The 18,720-nt window shown below is 39.7% G+C and overlaps 1 protein-coding gene across 1 annotated transcript in view; it reads left to right on the plus strand.

The window, feature by feature from the left end:
• The first annotated feature begins 52 nt into the window (after positions 1-52).
• LOC139686421 (putative sodium-coupled neutral amino acid transporter 11) overlaps positions 53-18,720 on the plus strand; it is a 50,190-nt gene continuing 31,522 nt past the window's right edge. Inside the window, exons 1-2 of the mRNA XM_071583611.1 lie at positions 53-228; positions 2,596-2,649. Coding sequence (XP_071439712.1) covers positions 145-228; positions 2,596-2,649 — 138 coding nt within the window. The 5' untranslated portion in view covers positions 53-144. The remainder of the gene's footprint in view (positions 229-2,595; positions 2,650-18,720) is intronic.

The raw sequence follows: 18,720 nt of genomic DNA on the forward strand, positions 1-18,720 counted from the left end.
CAGGGAGCGATCGCTGTGCTGAAGGGGTTTAAAGAGCAGCAGGCCTCTCCGAAGACGTTACGCAGGGGGAACCGTGTCAAATGTACATGCTAGAGTAAAAGACTGTTTTCTTAAATTGGTGTTGGTGTACCTAAAAAGTGAAAAATGGCTGCTACCTCTCCGAAACATTCTCCAGTAGACGAGAAAAGTTATATTCTAGGACATGTTCAGTCACCTGTGGATCAACAGGTTAGTAGAATTTTGATAATGCTCTAGTTAACGGTCCACGGTTTTGTCTATATATTACAACTAATGTCGTGATATTCAATCATTTTTATTTTATGATCGTATAATATATCCAAGCCTAAATGTGATTAAGGATGTGTTGTCATCCGTAGTTTTCATTGTTTGTGATTGGCATTCTGTCCTGGAATTACGTATTATCGTCGGAAGATTTTGTCTTATGTTCCTGATGTGAATTTGGGATACCATATGTTTATCGTTCGCCCGGGTGAGTGCTTTCGGCCGGCTATCCTGACGGGTTCAACTTCTCGATCGATCGGTAACCCCGAACTGGTATCTCGGTCAGCTGTCGCTGGAATGTCATTTGATGAATTTTGGAATGTGTAGGCGTTGGAATTTGATCAATTCTCGGTAGTTGGAATGCGACCGGCTTTCATGCCAGGGTCTTGAAATAAAGATTTAGGATGAAATTAAATGAACTAAGGGGAAATACGTATTGGCGCCGCTCTTATGTTAATGCCGCGCGAATTAAGCATTTGATTTTGCCTAAGTGTGAACATGAGTTAAACAATACATTATATGACTTGTATGACACGCGAGAAGAATTGTCCTCGGTATTTATGAACTTTTTGTAGTCTTTTAAGTTTTTCAAACGAATGTTGGAACAATTCTGTTTTTAAAATAACCTCCGATTTTTTTTATAACTCCACGGTCAATGATTGTAGTTCTATAAATATTGTTTTCCTAGGATTTTGTTCTGACTGAAACGCATGCTCTCTATTCAGTGTATTAAAGATTTCGCCGGAGACTTATATAGAAAAAAATGTTATTTATTATTATTAATGATCAGGCAAAATATAAAAGCGAATTAAGATAATTACTATAGCAACTTGCTCTAGTAAACTTGATGTAATAGGATCAGACCGGATTATGCAGGGATTTCGCGCCCCTCTGAATGCTGCTAAACTGCTTGTGGTTGGTATCTAGGACAGTACTATATTATTTCAGTATCCATCCAGATTCTTGCTGGATCCTGCTGCATCTAGCGAGATCTAGCTGGATTTAGTTGGACATCTATGATCTTGTATTCCTGAATATTATGCTTCCTACTGGATTCTGTTAGTTTTCTAGAAATGTTTTTTTTTATTTTTGTGAGCATTTCCACAGCTTTCTCATTTTTATACCCTAAATTGCATATAAGTATCCTTTCGTCAAGTTGCTTGTGGTACCTACATTCAAATTTTAAAAATTCGTTTTCTTAAATGATACTTCATCACTATCCCAAAGCATATAATTTCTATGAAATGATTTTGGAATGAATGTATTCTCATTGTGATCATAAGAAGACAATTTTCCAATATTTATTAGAAATAAAAAAAAATAATTTCAGCATCATCTTTGATGTTTAGAGTGCATTTGGAATACATAAGGTTGAGGGATATGTTTGAATCTACCTTTTAATATACTATACAATCTGTAGTTGGTCCAAATAGCTCGAGTGGGGTGTTTTGTTCTTGAAATGCTGCCCAATTGCTGCATACGCTTAGGGCCATGTAGCATCAAATAAGTTTTGGTGAGATGTGGTGAGGTAATGCTTATTAGAACAACATCTTGGCTCCTTCTCCTTGGGATCCAATGTTCACATGTACGTTGCCTGACTACATATATATATATATATATATATATATATATATATATATATATATATATATATATAATTAAGTAATAAATAAACACTTTGTTTAGGCATAGATGATTGAAATTTTAAGGCAAGAAGGGCAAATAGATGTTTAGAGTATGTTGGGGGAAATGGAAGCTAGTTTTGCAGTAACTGCATTCAGTGAAGAGATTCCCTAAAACCAGCATTAATTTGGTCCTTACTCTTTTCTAATTTAACTTTTCCCTTATGGTGCCTCAGAAGTGTCTTAACCTGCTAGGCCCCACCTCATTCCTTCTAGTCTTGTTTTTGTGGACGATTTCATCCTTCAGATATAATGTAATTCCATGGTTTTTGTTTTATTTGATACTCTATTTGTCTATGCTTTTTTTATTCTTTAACTTAAACTTTTTGCTGGCCAACAACTGTTATGGCTACTAATTTATTAATATTATTATGATAGTTTAACTTCCTCATTCCATGTCTAATTGTTTATTTGGTGGAATATTATATTCTATACTTCACACATAGTGAAGCTTTATCTTCTGTAAATACCACATAGTAAGAGATGATCCTCTTCTTCTCAAAAGTTATCATTTGAACTTTGAAATATTGCTATGCCATATTTTTAAAGGCCGTCCTTTAAAGCTATTGAGTGATTTTAAAAATATTTTTGCAGCTCTCTGTCAACTAATTGAAATGCTTCTTCTAAACAGGGGCCATCTGGATCACCTCGTGGTTCCATTGATGACACCCAAAATTTGGTACCGGTAAGCATTTTGTGTAGTTTTTAACTTTAAAAATTGGCTCATTACATATTAAACCATTTAATGTATAAGTATGGCCCGAATCTTAATGTCCTTTACATTAAAAAAATTTGATTTTGATGCTCATGTATTTGGGGATGCTGCAGTGCGGTGTAGATTATTGCACTGAAGGGCCTGGGCTCAATAATCAGGCATGCCACTCAGGGACCCCCAGCTCCACCCCAGTGTAATATTGTGGGTATAAGATCTTCCTAGGAAACCATAGCTGGAACAGGGAAAGCAACTGGTCCCCCTACCCTGATGTATGATATTCACATGCCTTTGGGCTTAGTATTGGGTGAGCTCTACCATCACCTACCAAACCAAACTTCGGGTTGATTAATGTGCTTATGCTTAATGGTGTATGTATGTAGGTAGAATTAATGTATGTATAGGAGATAATCAATACTATACTTTATTTTTGATGCCATGTGCACATTTTTGGGTTGATGGCATAAGGCTTTAAATATGGTTCCTAATGAAATGTTCTGTGGCATAATAACGCTTTCACTTTTTATACCAACTTCCTAAAAGAGAGATTTTTAATAACATTCAGCCATTTTTGTTAACATGTTGCTCCTGCTCATAATTGACATTTAGCATTTATATTCATCATGCATGAATGATATTCTCCTGTGTGCGACACCTTAATTGCATGATAATTCCCAGGTAATGTAGTAATTCTTCCTTGTTCGCTCACCAAACACCTTCCTTCATTCTATGAGTTTCACATCTTCTTGTGGCTCCTGTGGTTCCATATGCTTCTTTTACTCGAGAAATGCTTTGACAAATTCCATTGAGCCTTGTTTGTTTCCTTCATCAATTGCCACAATACACAAGATGATGGCCTTATTTGTCTTTCTTATGAGGATTGTAACCTTTAGTACATTTGCTGCATCATAACGCAGCTCCTTTCTGAGCACAAGGATCCCATTTGGACCTCTTCTCACCCAGAATGTAAGCATGAGCCTTCCTGCCAAACATCTGGATATGCCCTAAATTCTGCTTAATTCTATAATTCATATGGGATCTTAGCCATTGCCAAACTCAATAGCAGATTCTGTGGGTATAGCCTGGCTGAAAGGCCAAAACTCAGAAATGAGTTTTGGGCCTAGAGGGTATTCTTTCCGAGAAAGATCCATACGAGGGGGGTGTGAGTGAAAGTTTCTTTCTCCCTCGAGCCCTCACTGTGGCCACATGTGCTCGTTGCCAAACTTGCTGCTTTTTTGACCATAGCCTTTAGTTTTATGTTTTTGTTAGCTAGCTTTGTTTTTAGTTATACTGCTTAAGGTTTATTTAAGTAATTAGATAGTTCATTATTAGGGTATTTTTAACATCATATTCGAGTTTATTTCAGTTTGTTAGTCAGCAAAATATAATATTTCATAGTTTTTATCGTTACTTAATTTAAAAGGTTGGTTCAATTTTTAGATGGTTTTTTTGTTGGTTAGGTATAAATATTATGTATATTCATTAATTTAAGATATTAGTATTCAGCTTAAGATTATTTAATTATACAGATTTATAGCAGATTTATTTTACTGATAGATTTTATTGGTAGTTTACCATGGATTCAAACATAGATAATAGGAAGGCGTTGCATAGTCTGGCACGTTAGATTATTTATAAAGTTTTAATTTTATGAAGAAGGTGGAAAGGAGGAAGATGGAAGCATGGTCCCCTTAAAAGTGTGCGCAAGCATGTTACATTTATTAACATTTATTGAAAAGGAAGTTGTTATGGTCATTTTTCATGATGAAATTAAAATTTATGAAGAAGAAAATTATGAAAGCAACACTGATTCAGGAAGTGTTTTGACTGAAATATGTGCATATATTTAAAAATGAATAAATGTAAAACTCTTTTCAAATTATTAATATCCTACAGGATTAAAATATTCAGAGATATGCGCTAATGTAGCATGGAAAATTGTACAATTGCTAAAATCTGATGTCTGCGAGTAATTCTCAAGTGTGCTAGGGAGATTTCTTCAAAGCTGTTCACAAATCCTTCTGCTACCGTTGGCTGCACTGTTAAGCCTGACTGTCTGAAGTCTCTCTCCTCCCCTTCATCTACCCCTCTCTAGCCGAATTTCTCCACATTCATACATCCTTCTGTGCACTCTGGGACCACAAGCTTTCCAAAGGACTATATCACACAGTTCTTATTGCTTTGCTCAATTATTTCCCCAGAACATCATAATAAACGTAAACATAAGTGACTCTGTGGTGATTATGTTCTTGCATTATTAAACTCCATTTTTTTTCACACACAATGAACTCTTTTTTTGAAGCTTATTCGGTGGAGTCACGACATTCTGGATTTTTCTTCCTGTTTGCTCTCCCTCATTAATTGCAAAATCTTTGGTTTTCTGTAACATTTATTATAAACGTCTCAGAGTACTTTTCCTGTCTCAATTCATGTTCATCCTTTCTATGTTTAAGGTTTATACTTTTGTATAGCGTGAAAAGTCATCTTTGAATGCCAAGAAATAATATTTATCTTCTAGTCAATGCCCCTTGCTCAATTGGTCTCACACGCAAAATGCTCACGACACATTTGTGTGTGTGTGTGTGTGTGTGTGTGGTTATCCTAATGATATATAAATCTGAAAATTAATATGTTTGTTTGGGGAGCAACATACCAAGATGGTATGGAGTAAAGACTTCCAATTTTTTGCATTAATAGGGTAAATATTCACAAATTAATACAGGCGAGGTGTGATTTGGCTTCTTTCTGTTCTGATATTATTTGAGTTTTTTGAAAAATTTCTTATTTCACACACGGATGGCAAAACATCAGGATTGATATTTAAACTGTCACATCCTTTATCTAGCTATTATATCATTTACAAAGTAATATTATGATTTATGCTGACTGCGAGGAAGATGCCTTGTATGTTGTAAACAGCTGCAAAATTCAATAGTCTTGGATTATTTCTTAAGAAGTTTACTTTATAAGTGCCAAGTACTTTAAAAGTGTTTTTTTTTAATTCTACAGTATAATTTTATGGTGTCAAACTATTTCTTTAAGAGATAACTTTTTCATATTCAGTGTTCATTATGGCGGCAAAATCTATTCATGAGGCTCTCTATCTACCTGGTACCAAAAAGTCACGGCCAGGGTTTGTGGCAGGAGATGATTATATCTATCAACATGGTATTTGTTTACTAATACTAGGGTGTTTGGGATGATTGCCTGGGGTGATTGGTGGTGGCTAATGTACAGGCTCCCGACCCTGAGGGCCCGGGTTCGAACCCTGGTGGTGGCTGCAATGATCATTGGCATAACAACCCCTAGTTCAGCAGGGTCCGTACAATAAGTATCATGACTGGTTTGCTGTAGCCTCAACAGAGCGGTGGATGGGGGTCCGACCGGTCGGCTCCTTACAGGGGTCCCCCATCACTCAGACGCACTTTAGCTCAGTCTCCTCCGGACATGCTTTGAGACAGGTGGTGGATTTTTGTGACGTGTGATTGTTTGTGGAGTCGTTGCGCCAACATGGAGCGCACCGTCGAGCAACGCTACGCTGTGAAGTTTTGCGTTAAACTCGGGAAACCCGCGTCGGAGACCCTTGAGCTCATTAAACAGGCTTATCAGGTTGATGGTATTAAGCCGCACAAGAGTTTTTGAGTGGCACAAAATGTGAAAGGAAGGCCGGGAGCTCATCGAAGACGAGCACCGCGTCGGACGCCCGACGACTGCTCGAACCGATGCTCAGGTAGCCAGAGTGATAATAGTTTTGGACTCTGACAGGCGTTTAACCATTGCCCTAATATGTGAGGCCTTTCAGTCGGAACCGTCCACACCATTGTAACAGAGGATCTTGCGATGAGGAAGGTGTACCCAAAGCTGGTGCAAAAAGTCTTTAGCGAGGAACAAAAACTGTCGCGGGTGGAAATTTCGCAAGAAATTTTGGACTGCGTCAAGGAAGATGAAGATTATCTCGGCAACGTTATTACGTCAAAGAATAGCTCAAAAGGAGCTGAAAGTATATCTGTTCGACTCCATCGAGGCGGTTCAAGCGGCGACGACAAAGGCTCTCATCAGTATTCCGGGAACCGACTTCCAGCGGGCTGTTGGCGAGTGGCAGACGCGCCGAACTAAGTGTATCGATGCAGGAGGAATATATTTTGAAGATTATTAAGTAATTTTAATGACAACTGCAATAAATTTTAATTTTTGGAACCAGTCCCGATACTTATTGTACGGACCCTGTAGTACTCTGTGGAGAGCACTTCAAGTGAGTATACCATCTGTTGGATAGGACGTTAAATTTGTGCACTCCTTGATGTCAAAAATTAAGAATAGGCTAATGCCAATGATGGGTTTCTCTCCTCCCTTCTTCCACTCCTTGACTATCCAACTCTACCAGATTACCAACCTATCCCTTCTAGCACAAATGAACTCAGCTGTTGGTCGCCTCCCCTTCTAACTATTTCCAGTACTGTTCAATCAGATTAACACCCACCAATGTTAAAGTCATGGGCATTCTGTATAGAAATATTTCAGTGTTCTCCACTGTTTGGCCAATGAAAATGCATATGCTCAATTTCACGCCTCAGATGAATACATCATAAAGAAGGCCTATGATGGATAAAATATACATTATTTAGATCGCAGTATAAACAGTTGATAAGGATGCAAACACCTTACAAAAAAACTATTTTTCTGGTTATTTCCTAAAATCAGTAAACAGACATGATGTTACACTTAGGTTCACCTACTAAATAGACATAGGATGGCTGAGATATACTATATGTGATTCTTAAAAATTTCTTTCAGAATGGGAGAGATATGCTATAATTTCATGATCAATTTAGTGAAGCCATTTCACAATTACATGAAATGTGTCATCTTCTGCCTAATAATTAAATAGCAAAATTTACGTTTCTTATCTTTATATAACCAATAAAATTTTTTTGAATATGATCTGCCTTTGATGTTCAGATTAGCGTGGCGGTTGATATACTGGCCTGCCAATTTGAGATCTCAAACCATGATATTGATTCCGATCCCTACTTCCAATTCTGATATCTCGCCTCCATCATCGAGCTCCTAAATTCATCCTCCCCATCCCCTGCTGTTGCCCCCCAGAAGAGGATCTTTATTGGCAGTCGCCTCCCCTAGCAACCACTCTCGTCGCTTTGATCATTCTACCATAGGTTCGATCCCTTCCTCAGGATTCCGTATGTTCGCCCCCTCGGGACTCTTTTGACGACGCCATGCAAGCAGGCTCATCTTGAGGGAGTGCACGTGAGCGGCTTTCGCTTCCGCCCCAGCAATCATGTCATGGGAGCTAGGAGAATATTTCGTTCCCCAAGGAGACGGATTGAACTCACTCACTCCGTGAAAGCCACAGAATGAATGGCACGAATATTTGCACCGGGTTGTTTAGCAGTAGCGGGTGTATATGCGCATTTTTCCCCATGGAAACGTGAGAATGCTGTTCGCAGTTTTCAAAAGAAATATGTATGAAATTTTCCTCGAAGTTTGGTGGTAAACACGCGTTCTCTATCTCTTGAAAGGAATGGCTGTTGGTCAATTACCTTTCTTGACTATTACTATCATTACGTTGAATAATTTGTGTTTAATTGAGGTTTTAATTCAGTTAGGATAAAGTCCATTACTGTGTTTTGTTTTGAAAGTTGAATTCCGCCGAGCATTGATTAAAATCTTGGCTACTAGACTTCTTATTAAGTTCCCATGATTGTAGTTTTTTCTCGCTAAATTAGCTCAGATGGCGCTGCCTCTCGAATCAATGCGGGCTGGGTGCGAGATTGAGGGATTCTCCGCTTTGAGAATGGAGGGGCGCCACGCGTGATGCAGCGCGTGCCGCTAATGACCTAATTTTCTTCGCAGTTTGTTTAAATTCTGATAGATTAAAATGTTGACACACGAATATTGGCAGTATGCTGAAGGAACAAGTAATGAAAGCAGTTATGAATCGCTTTTCTTCTTCATGACGACATAAGATGATACGTGTAATGATGTGACAGCAGTAGTGTATTCTTCGCACTTGGCTTGTTGAATTTTGATTAACTCTTTGTTGGATTTTAGAATTTATTTCAGGATCCTTCAGCAAACAATCTCGATGCCTGTTAGTAATATTTGATGCAGACCGAGTTCGATTTATATGTTTTGAATTAGGGATTCAAACCTTTGACTACATATACGTGTAATTGTCGTTACCAATAAAAAGACTGATTTTTGTTACAGTGTCTTGATCTACTATGGATACCTGTGTGCGTTTGATAACATGCCTTTAGGTATATGCGATAAAATCAAATTCCCTTATAAAAAGCCCTCAATTCAATCATGATTCCACGAAATAGCAAATTAATAGTCATTCCTTTTTGGAAAACGGTCGGGAGTTTATAATTCTAGTTAACTAACTCCTTAATTTTGCAGATAGTATTCCTATTGGGGAACTAGTCAACACACGTAACGTTGTCCGTAATTATTATCCGAGTAGTGTATTTTGTCCTGTAATGGCTGTGTGCCTCTGTATTTATTGCATCGGCCCTCTGCAGCGAATCTTGCTGAGGGATTTTAGAGAAGTTACAGAGGAAAAACCATCACATTGGGAAGCAACGCGTCGGCCATAATAGGAGGCATGGGATATGGACCCACGGCGTTTTGATTGGCGATAGGATGTTGAAGACAGTGGTAGAGGGGATAATGTTGGGTAAACGAAGAATTGGAGGGAATACTAGAGTAGTGATGTTGTACGGAATGAAGGGAGAAAGGATGTATGTGCAATTGACCAGTGGCTAACTGTGGTGTCCGTTTTCAGGTTGCGCTTTTTGTTAGGAGAGGCCAGTGAAAGTATTTTTGTGTAATTGTTGAGGCTGTGTCCATCCAAACCAACCTTAACTGGTAGAATATCAATAATTATTAATATGTCAATTCATCGATCGATTCGGCGACATTATGGTCTGCTGGCAGTCGACTTCGCGGATTAAAAACTCCGTCCGCAACCGGAGTAAATTTATCAGTAGAAAGTTACGTAACTGAAGCTAAAGACACTCTTCGATTTTCAATCGACAATCGGTACGTGTATGAAGTTACATAACAAAATATAGTGACGTCATGTCGTGTGACGATTCTCGAGCCAGAAGTTACGTAACGTCGTCCAAGTGGTGCGATAGTCATATCACGAGATATTATAAAAATAATTATTTATATTCCCAACTAACCAAAAATTTAGAATGGTGAACAATTTGAAAAAGTTTGTTTTACTTTGGCCGAGATTCTATTAATGGCGACGACAATGTCCAATTAAAAACTGTTTTCCGCAGATGATGTCTTACTACGTAATGGTACGTGGACATAGACAGCCTCAAAAACTAATTTCCACCCCTTCCTAATTTATAGCTGGAATTTAGTTAGTATTGCGATCGGTTGTATGCTAGATTGAAAACTTCATCTGACCAACCACTCCGCATTCTCCGTGGACGGCGAGCACAGTGTTTCTTACTTTCCCCGTCCGTTCAAAATCTAACCAAGGTGCGGGACGAGTGTGTTCCTTCCCAAAACACGATTCAGGGCCTCGAAAAGTCAGACACAATTTAAAGACGGGAACCCATGCAAAGTTCTGCTGTTAATCTCCCTCATTGACTAATCCATTGCTATCCAAGCTGAAGGGATGACGTTTACGAAAGCCCCTCACTTCGCATCTCTCTCTCTCTCGGAGACAGAAAGCGATACTGCTGTAGAAAATGTTAATTGGTGATCTCTGGATGGCATCTTGTTCTGGGTACTTCAAGTCATGGGGGCTCTCTGCATGGGCCCTCACCGTGTTCTTACAGGTGGAGATAATTCGAACATGAATGGAGGAGGGTTATGGGAAGATCTTTTACAGTTATACAAGTTTTCGCGTGTTACGTTGGCGAATTGCGAGAACTCTTGCTTAATTAAGAAAACATGAACACAATGGACGTTTTTCCTCACGCATATGGGTGGCGTTGAGAGTCCTCCTCATGGCACCAGGAACTACTGCAAGTGAAGAGCGCAGCTTTTCGAAATTGAAGCTCATAAAAATGTATGAACGATGCGCTCGTATCCACGTTAATCCACGGTTGTCGTAGCACTTATACCGTGATACTACTAGTAACCAATGAATCAATTTCTTGCTGTATTTTCTAGCGAAAACAAAAAAGCATTCGAAATCGATATTCCAGAAGACTTATCGTAGTTTGTCACTCGTAAAATCTAACGCGGAGCGCTCCATTTTTTTGTATTTTCTGAAATAAAATCAATGACAATTTGGTCATCCCAGTTTTTTCCTTGTTCAATTTTATCTAGTTATTAATAAACTACCTTCAGAACATCCCCCAATTCCGGAATCCAGGCACGCCCATGGAATAAGTCGAAGAAGAAAATTGCTCAAAACGTGGACTCATTCCGTAATTAACAAGATTGAATCGAGTATATTTTTATTTAACTGTTATTTGTACACATTCTGAACTAATTTTTGCGATGAAATTTTATTGCTTTAGCCTAACCGAGTGACATTAAAAAAGGGTAAGCGATAGCAAAGCATATGCTTCCCGCCATTTCCGAAGTTACTCTATGCACCGTTTGGAAAGGGTTTTTTTTATTTAAATGGAACCAATAGCATTATGAAAATTGCATTTCGATATTGAAGATTCGTAATTGCATTATTTGAGTATGAATTGTTACGGGAAATTCGTGGTCTTTAACGAGGATGGTGAGCTTTGACCCCATTGGTGGCACTGCCCCGGGGGAAGCAAATTTTGCACAAGTCATTCTGCAATTAAAGCGATTAGTATTATTCTTGAGCTTCCGAGCGTTTTAGATTTAGTCTAAATGCTATATCGGCCGTGAAGGGCACCACCGCGCCGATATTCGCATTGTTGCGTCGCCCCTTCTTCGTGGTCTCTTCTCCACCAACGCCCACGGCCCGCCGCAGACCCCACCAACCCCCTCCCCACGCCCGCGCACGGCAAACTCTCCTCTTCCCCTCGTCCGTGTCTCTGGCGACCCACCCCAGGGACGGCAGCGCAGCCATCCAACTCGTCGCGTCAATGATCGGCTATGTAGTCGGCTGAGGTGTTGACAATTGGCTTCTCGAGTTCTTCTTAATGTCGGCGTTATTGCGTACCCTAATCATGAACTCAAATTAGAGCATTGAGGCTTGAGAGCATTAATACGCAACGCTCATGTCGCAATGCCCAAAACTTTCAGATTCTCCTCTGAGTCCACGTGACAATTTTACCTGTTCCTGTGAGTGATCTAAAGGAAGAAGAATATCTCCAACGATGTATCTGAATTCACCGCTGTAAGTGTCGTTCGGCCCTTTTTTAAGCTTCTATTCACTTTTATCGATGCACATTTGTGCTTGGAGAAAATTACCAGGATCCTTGCAGTTTTTATGAACGTCAATAAAAATAGTCATCAAAGGCACAACTACTTTTAGTCGTATTTATCTCATATGTCGCCAAACCCCTTTATCTCGTCATATTTACTGCTGGTACTGAGAGCATTAAAGTAAAAACTAATTAATTACCGATTAAATTGGAAAGCAATTAATCATGATTAATGATTACATTACTTTTCTATTACTGCTATAGAGTACTTTTTATTACGTTTAATCTGACCAAATGTTTGTAATCAGATTGAAGATTACTTTATCGATTTTGGTTGAAAGAAAAGTCAAGGAAGAAAATCTTCAGGAATGCAATCATGATATTATTTTGTAGAAATGGAAAATCAATTTTTAATTGTTGATTAACTGTAAGGTTTTTAATTTGCAACATTGATTGCATTGTGTGCAAAAAGCAAATATTTGTGCGAAATACACTTTTTGACACTATCATTCATCGAGCACACCCCCATTAGTGGTGTCTTCGCAATATGTACTTGCTAATGAAAACATCCGTTAAACTGGAGTTGATCAATGCAAGTAAGTGTTGTACCTTAAGAAGGTCATTTAATCATTCGAGTAGCTAGCCTAGTTCTGTGTATTATGGTATGTGTTTCTGTTCGCGTTTCTGTTGGCTTATGACTTGAATTCGAATTATTTTTTCCCACTCCTTTGCTAGTATATTTGAATTTTAAGAACTAATCTTCCTCGTCTAAATATGAAGTATTTTCTTGAGAGTTGAGCTTGAAGTGATGGTTGTCATTTGTCAAGGTTTTTATTTATGATCCGAAGATTAAAGTTTTCACATTAGGTCCTTTGAAATGTGTTTGTTTGCAATTAGAAAAAAAATTCGGGCCCCAAAATTCTTAAAATATTTAAGAAAACATTGGAGATATAGTAAACGTAATTGCAACAATGAAGAATTCTGAAGAATGATATGGAAGAATTACGGTATCACTTTTCCTCTAGATATTTATTCAAACCACGATCGGTTTCAATGAACTACATCATCTTCGAAGATGTTGTGGTACATCGAAGCCGGTCGTGGTTTCAATAAATATCTAGTGGAAAGGTGATACTATTTGTTAATTATTATGTTCGAATTCCTCAACATCACGCCTTAAACTACGCAATGTGGACGGACTCTTGACTTTGTGGGAAGAGTTCAGAATGCATGATGGAAGAGAAAGAGAGAAAATCAGAGAAAGAAAATTTTGTAGTATTTCATATTTTATCATTATCCTATATTAAGATGTGGAATAACGTCTACAGAAACTAAATACCCTGCTAGTCGCCGAAAGGGTGTGTGGCGGGGGGTGTTAGGTCACAAGCGTTGAATGCACCATCACAATCATTACACCTGTACCCAAATATCAGTTCGGTCATGCGCTCGAACAAAATTAATCTCAAGAAAGGACGTCCTTACAGGAAAGACTATTAAAAGAAATGATTTATTCAAATCATGCGGGAACGACTTGATAAATTAGGCCTATTTATGTTAGATTGACAACCAATGTTGTTAGAATGTTAGATTGATATTTCAGTACCCTGCAGGCCACCGCTAGGGTGTGTGGCAGGGGGTGAAAACTCAACAGATTAATTTTGACCCGAATGTGAACCCTATCGCGGTCGGTCAATGTTATGATGATCCCTTATCGTTCGTAAAAAATGACATCTTAAATCTTTCTGTTCTACTCTTAATCTCTCTCATTTTATTGGCATGATCTCTCCTACCGTAGTACGATGGGGATAATAACACATTTTCAACATCACTGCTCCATAGAAATCCTTCGAATGTATGCAAGAGACTTAATCGGTAATTTAACCTTCGATCCGTGAGTGATTCTAAATATTTTTGTTACGCTCTTAAGTGTATCATAGCAACGTTTTACATACTAGCTCCTCTAGGCTGCATGCAATCCAATGCGGCAATAAATCCAACTTCATGAGGATTCCAGATACGAGCAGAATATTCCAAATGAGACCTAACCAGCGAAAGATAACATTTCTCTTTGACCTTTTCATCACATTTACTCAGTTCTCTCCTTATAAATCGTATTTTTTTGTTAGCTTGTCCAAACATCATTCATCTTGGTATCATATATTGATTATGATGACGTTGCGTAAGAGGAGCTTCGAAACTTTTTACGTACCCTATATCGCCGCTGTGCTGTCCACGTCGTGAGGCCATCGCTGGCCGTTGCAGGCTTAGAAGGGCTCTTTGCTCCCAGGAGTCGCTAGCGGGGATCGAAGCGACGGGAGGTGATCTCCAGTAGCAGTATTTACGCTGAGGAAGGTTGTTTGACGTTACCGGGATGTGACTCCCGGAGCCAGATCAATCGATTGCCATATCGATAGATCTGGAAAAGGAAGTCGCCATGCTGGGTGCCGGGACACAGGGTTTTAGTCGTGTGATTGAAGTTAATTACGGCTTGTTTCGTTGAGGGCTCGTCAAAGGAGTAGGCAAGATCTGTGGAAGGCCTTAGTTTCCCTTATTCTTAGTTACTCTAACCAACTATCGCCCAAATAAAACCCGATCTGTGACCATGTAATAATCAAATAGATGAGTTGGTTTCACGGTGCCTTCCTCAGTAATATTTTCAAAGTGACATCCCTAAGCTACGGCCCACTGGGGCCAGGCACCTTTGCAGCCGCCGAAATGAGGGACAGACTACCTTTCGTCTGGTCCCCTACTCTTCGACCTCCCGGGCGTGAATGGCCCAGCTAGGGAACAACCATTGCTCCCGCAAGCAAAGCTCTAGGGTCATAGGAACACGCCAGCCCTTTCACCACTTCAAGGTTATAGTCTGTGGGGAGGGCAAATATAATTATACATGAAGTTATTTTTACATATTACCCCGCAAACCACGCCTAAGAGAGTTAATTAAACCACATGCAATATTTTAATCATGTAAAATTCTTTTGGCTTTCATTCGTGTCTTTGATTCATGAGGATCTCATGATTTTATATTAATAAGCATTACCTTTGTCGTAAGCAATGTAATTCTTAGATAATGCTCCAAGGTGCCTCCAACTATTATGGTGATGGTCGCATGCAGTTACCTCGTATTTATATTGAAATAAAGCTCTTGTCTTCGCTGTTTCTGGTTGACTTGTCGAAATTTTTCCTGTTCATTTTCTTACAATTGGAGCATTATCACCTAGTTTTGTTGAACATTTATCCTTACGGCAATATAACCCTTGGGTACTAGCATTTAGGAAAGGTCGTAGCTGACCGAACCGTTAGGAACCACTGCATTAAACGCCCAGTGAAAGTCTTTGGGATGGTAATATCGAAATTTATTATGAAGAAAGAGATATGGAAGGGCGAGGAGATAGAAATAAGGACAACTTCGTGTGTAACGTGATGATACGTCCTGACAAAAGTAATTGGAATGAACCGCAGCGTTAGGATATTGAATCAAGCTCTGTATAGAGAAGGAGTTTTAATAGAATAATAGTCTTTGCATGACAAAGGAATTCCTAAAATCTTATGTGCCCAGTCTGCTTTATTGGTACGTGTGTAGTCTACTTATATTATTTGTATATGTAATATACCGGTTAGGGTAGGTTTTGGATGAACACCAGCTAACAAACAATACTCTTGTCTCCCAACAAAAAACAACTAAACCTTTTATTCTAAAACAAGTCCCTCTTCATATCTGCGTACTTCCTTCCTCCTTTCATCCCATCCAACATCCCTATCCTATTCCTGCCCTTTCCTCTCTTGCCTTGCATTTTCCCCTCTATAACAGTCTTCAACATCCCACTGCCGATCAATGTGCTTTTCATCCATTTTTCCTGCCTCCTTATGATTTCTCCCAACAAACCCCTCTCTTCCCCCACCAGACCTAGGATTTCCTCGTGTTTTCCTTTCGGTCCACTTCACCTTCTCCGTCTTTCTCCACACCTACGTTTCGAAAACCTCCAAATCTACGTCTATCATATTGCTTCAGTGACCATGTTTCCGCGCCGTACATACCCCCCACGCCCCATATCAAAGTTTTGACGAGCCTTTTCTTAACATCCTTACTCAAAGTCCCTGTCAACTCCCTTCTTGTGCAAGGCTCTTTACGTAGCGCAATTCTTCACCTTACGTACATACCGCTTTGACCATGTTGGTCCAAAAAACTTCCTAGATACATTAATTGTTACACGTGCTCTAAATTTTGCCCTCTTATTTTAATGTTAACCTTGGCCTTTGCCTTTCTGGAAAATCGTTTAACCAATGTTTGATTTATATTGATTCTCATCCCATACCTGTCGCTCTGAATTTACAATTCACTGAGCAATGCTTTCAACCCCTAGGCTGACTGACAAATCAGAGCTTGATCATCAGCAAACCTAACTGATTTCACGGATTTCCCACCGACTCTAATTCCTACCTCCAGTTCTTCCCATGCCTCTGTAATCATTTCCTCTACATATGCGTTGAACAGCACCGGTGACAATGGACAACCCTGCCTTATACCTCTTCCTAGCACTGCCCATCCTGTACTATCCGTTACCCATTCGCACCCGAACAGTCTGAGACTTGTACAGGTTGTAGATTATCCTTCTGTTCATCTTATCTATTCCTATTTTCTGTAATATACTTATTAGGTTTCCCCAAGTCCCTCTATCAAACGCCTTTTCGAAATCTACGTAATCAATTCGAGTTTTTCTTCAGCATTCCCATCGGTTTATCCAAGTTTTCCTTCGCAGCTGCTTGCTTGGTGGTGTTTCCCTCCCCTTATCCTTCACCGCACCCCTGCCCACATTCCGCCCCTCTTGCTCACGAAAAGTCATTCTTGAGCAGCCGTGGAAGATGCTTGGCGTTATGTAACAAAGCGGTGGGCTCGAAGCCAAAATCAATTCATTCTGCCGGCCCTCTCGCTCCCCACGCGGGGGTCGTAGCGCCTCAATTTTGGCCTCACGTTGCTTCACGATTGAAGGTGTGTAGTCGCTGGACAACAATAATCGGCCATTCAGGGAATCGTCCCAGTCCAAACATGTGAATCAGAACTAGGCGACAGATTGGAATTCGATTGAATGTGATCGTTGTGATAATGGAACGTTGTCTGGCGTGAAATTGAACGATCATGCAATTAAATTTTCAAGGTGTTTACGCCCAACTCCGTCGACTTTGCCCTGTCGCATTTTTCCAAAACGTCTCCCTAGATCTAAGGCCCTTCTGATGGTCGGTCCTTAATACCAAAATAAAGGATAAACTTCCCGTGAAAGGGAACGAGTTTATTTCCCATGTAGAGTGAGGCTGGGATTTGTGAGCTCACTGTGGCTCAACGCTTCTCTCCTAAATAAAGGCCTCTCATTCTCCCTCACTCTCATGGTGGTTAACCAAGTTCACTCCCTCACCTCCGTCCTACTACTTCATAGCGCTCTGCCCTTCTTAAATCCCGACGTTCATTCATCAATAAACCGAAATCCCTTCCCCAAAATTTTCCGACTGAAATCTTTTTAAACCTCATCTGCAAAATGGTCAGTTCCTCTTCCCTCGATTCCGTATACTCAAACCCTAACCTTCCCTTCGATGAGGTCACTACCCTTCAAAATTTAATTTCAATATTGTCATCACCTCCACGGATAAGGGCTCCACAATTATAGTTCTCGTTATCTGTGATTACATCAATGTCGCAAACCGACAGCTCTCCTCCTACACATATATTCCCAATGATTTTACCCCAATACATCAAGATAAAATTCATCAGAAAATGTATCGTTTATGGACATCTATTCTTACCTCACCTCACTCCCGCACCTCTTAATTTTATGTCCCTCCCAAAATTCATTAGGAAGATGTTCCTGGTTGTCCGTAACTCGCCGACCGTACGAAGTTCCGCCTTTCTTGATCAATGCCCCATAGTCCATTCCCTCCCTTCTTTTATCAAAGATATTTCCTCGAAATCCTGGACTTAATCACCTTCCCCATGACACCCTCTTTACAATGGAAAAAATACGTACACGTCGCCTTCCTTCCTCCATACCGCATTAGGAAGGCCTCTCCTCCCTTAACCGCTTCCATTCAAAATGACTGATCCCACGTGTGCCTAGCACAGAATATCTCATTAATATTCCTCCTTTCATTCTCACCCACAATTCCTCCTCCTCCTATAACCAATCTTGCAGCCGAATAAAATGTTGTGTCATGTGAAGTACATTTAGTCCATCCTATGCGAAACTCTACCTCGGTCAATGTGAAGAAAAATTCCTCTCCAATAATGCCTTGATACCAGTCGTCGGGCTCCGATTCCTGGACGAAATTTTCCTTCTCGAGCGCATGGTACAGAATCCATTAACTTCTTCATATCCGCCCTTATATAAGACTTATATCTCTTCCTTACGTATCAAAAATTCTTTCTCTAGAATAACTATCCCTGATGAGGACATCCCCTTCTATAGCAATTACTTTTTACCACTCTGCCCACATCAAAACTACTAACAGACAATGCCTTAATTGCAGTAGCTAATTCCTCCTGCAACAAACGCTCCCGCCCTCTTAATGGCCACCGAATCTGTGATAATCCTAATTCCCTTGATAAATACAATTATACATATGTATACGCAAAGATAATACATGTATCCCTACAACCTTCGCCACTTCCTCCTCCAACGTAAATATCCGGAACCTCTCTGTGGAAAAATCCAAA

This window comes from Hetaerina americana, unplaced genomic scaffold, assembly GCF_022747635.1.
Source record: "Hetaerina americana unplaced genomic scaffold, ioHetAmer1.1.p SCAF_14, whole genome shotgun sequence".
Taxonomy (NCBI): Eukaryota; Metazoa; Arthropoda; class Insecta; order Odonata; family Calopterygidae; genus Hetaerina; species Hetaerina americana.